The following is a 722-nucleotide window of genomic DNA, read 5'->3' as shown; positions in this document are numbered from 1 at the left end:
GGGGCGGAGCGGAAGAGTTGGAGGGCGTCGAGAGGGCGGCGGGTGCGGGAGAAGGCGCGGAGAAGGGTGAGGAAGGGGGGCTCGAGGTCGGCGTTGGAGGGGAAGAGCGCGCGCGAGCGGGAGAGGAGGGAGGTGGCGAGGGGGAGGAGGCCGGCGGAGGCGAGGCGGGAGGTGAGGAGGGAGACGGTGTCCGGGGAGGGGAGGATTTGTGTGGGCGCGGAAGTGGAGACGGGCGCGGCGGTGGCCGCGTCGAAGAGGGCGAGCGCGCGGCGGGGGTCACGCTCGGCGCGGACAAGGCGGTGGAGGTGTTCGGCGGTGAGGTTCTTGGGCCATTTGATCGGGGTGAGGTTCGCCGGCGGCATTGGGGGATGGAGGGATGAGAAGCAGGTTTGCCGGCTAGCCGCTTGGCGTCGGCGGCAGAGGTCTCTACAAAGGGAGGCGGCGGGGCCGGTTTTTGCTTCAGCTATTTCCGCCTACAAACCTTTCAACGCGCTCAGAGGGATCAAAATTCGATCTCACAGCTAAGCCCAACTTACGGCATCCGTCTGCAAACCCCTAAGGAGGTATTTGTTTCAGCAATTTTCGTCCGTTACCTGTTTACGTTGTAAACGGATAACGTTACGTGCGTTTGGTGACGACCTTGTGTAATCAGGTCCCTCTGTAATCAGATTCGGGATAGTGATCGGTCGATACCCCCCACCCCCCATCGGTAAAGGATTCCT

General features: G+C 63.0%; 1 protein-coding gene across 1 annotated transcript in view; it reads right to left on the bottom strand.

Annotated features, from left to right (window-relative positions):
- LOC119268622 (pentatricopeptide repeat-containing protein At5g46100-like) overlaps positions 1 to 457 on the bottom strand; it is a 2,124-nt gene extending 1,667 nt beyond the window's left edge. Inside the window, exon 1 of the mRNA XM_037550288.1 lies at positions 1 to 457. Coding sequence (XP_037406185.1) covers positions 1 to 362 — 362 coding nt within the window. The 5' untranslated portion in view covers positions 363 to 457.
- Positions 458 to 722: the final 265 nt, after the last annotated feature.

This window comes from Triticum dicoccoides, chromosome 3A, assembly GCF_002162155.2.
Source record: "Triticum dicoccoides isolate Atlit2015 ecotype Zavitan chromosome 3A, WEW_v2.0, whole genome shotgun sequence".
NCBI lineage: Eukaryota > Viridiplantae > Streptophyta > Magnoliopsida > Poales > Poaceae > Triticum > Triticum dicoccoides.
This window is presented reverse-complemented; position numbering and strand designations above follow the sequence as displayed.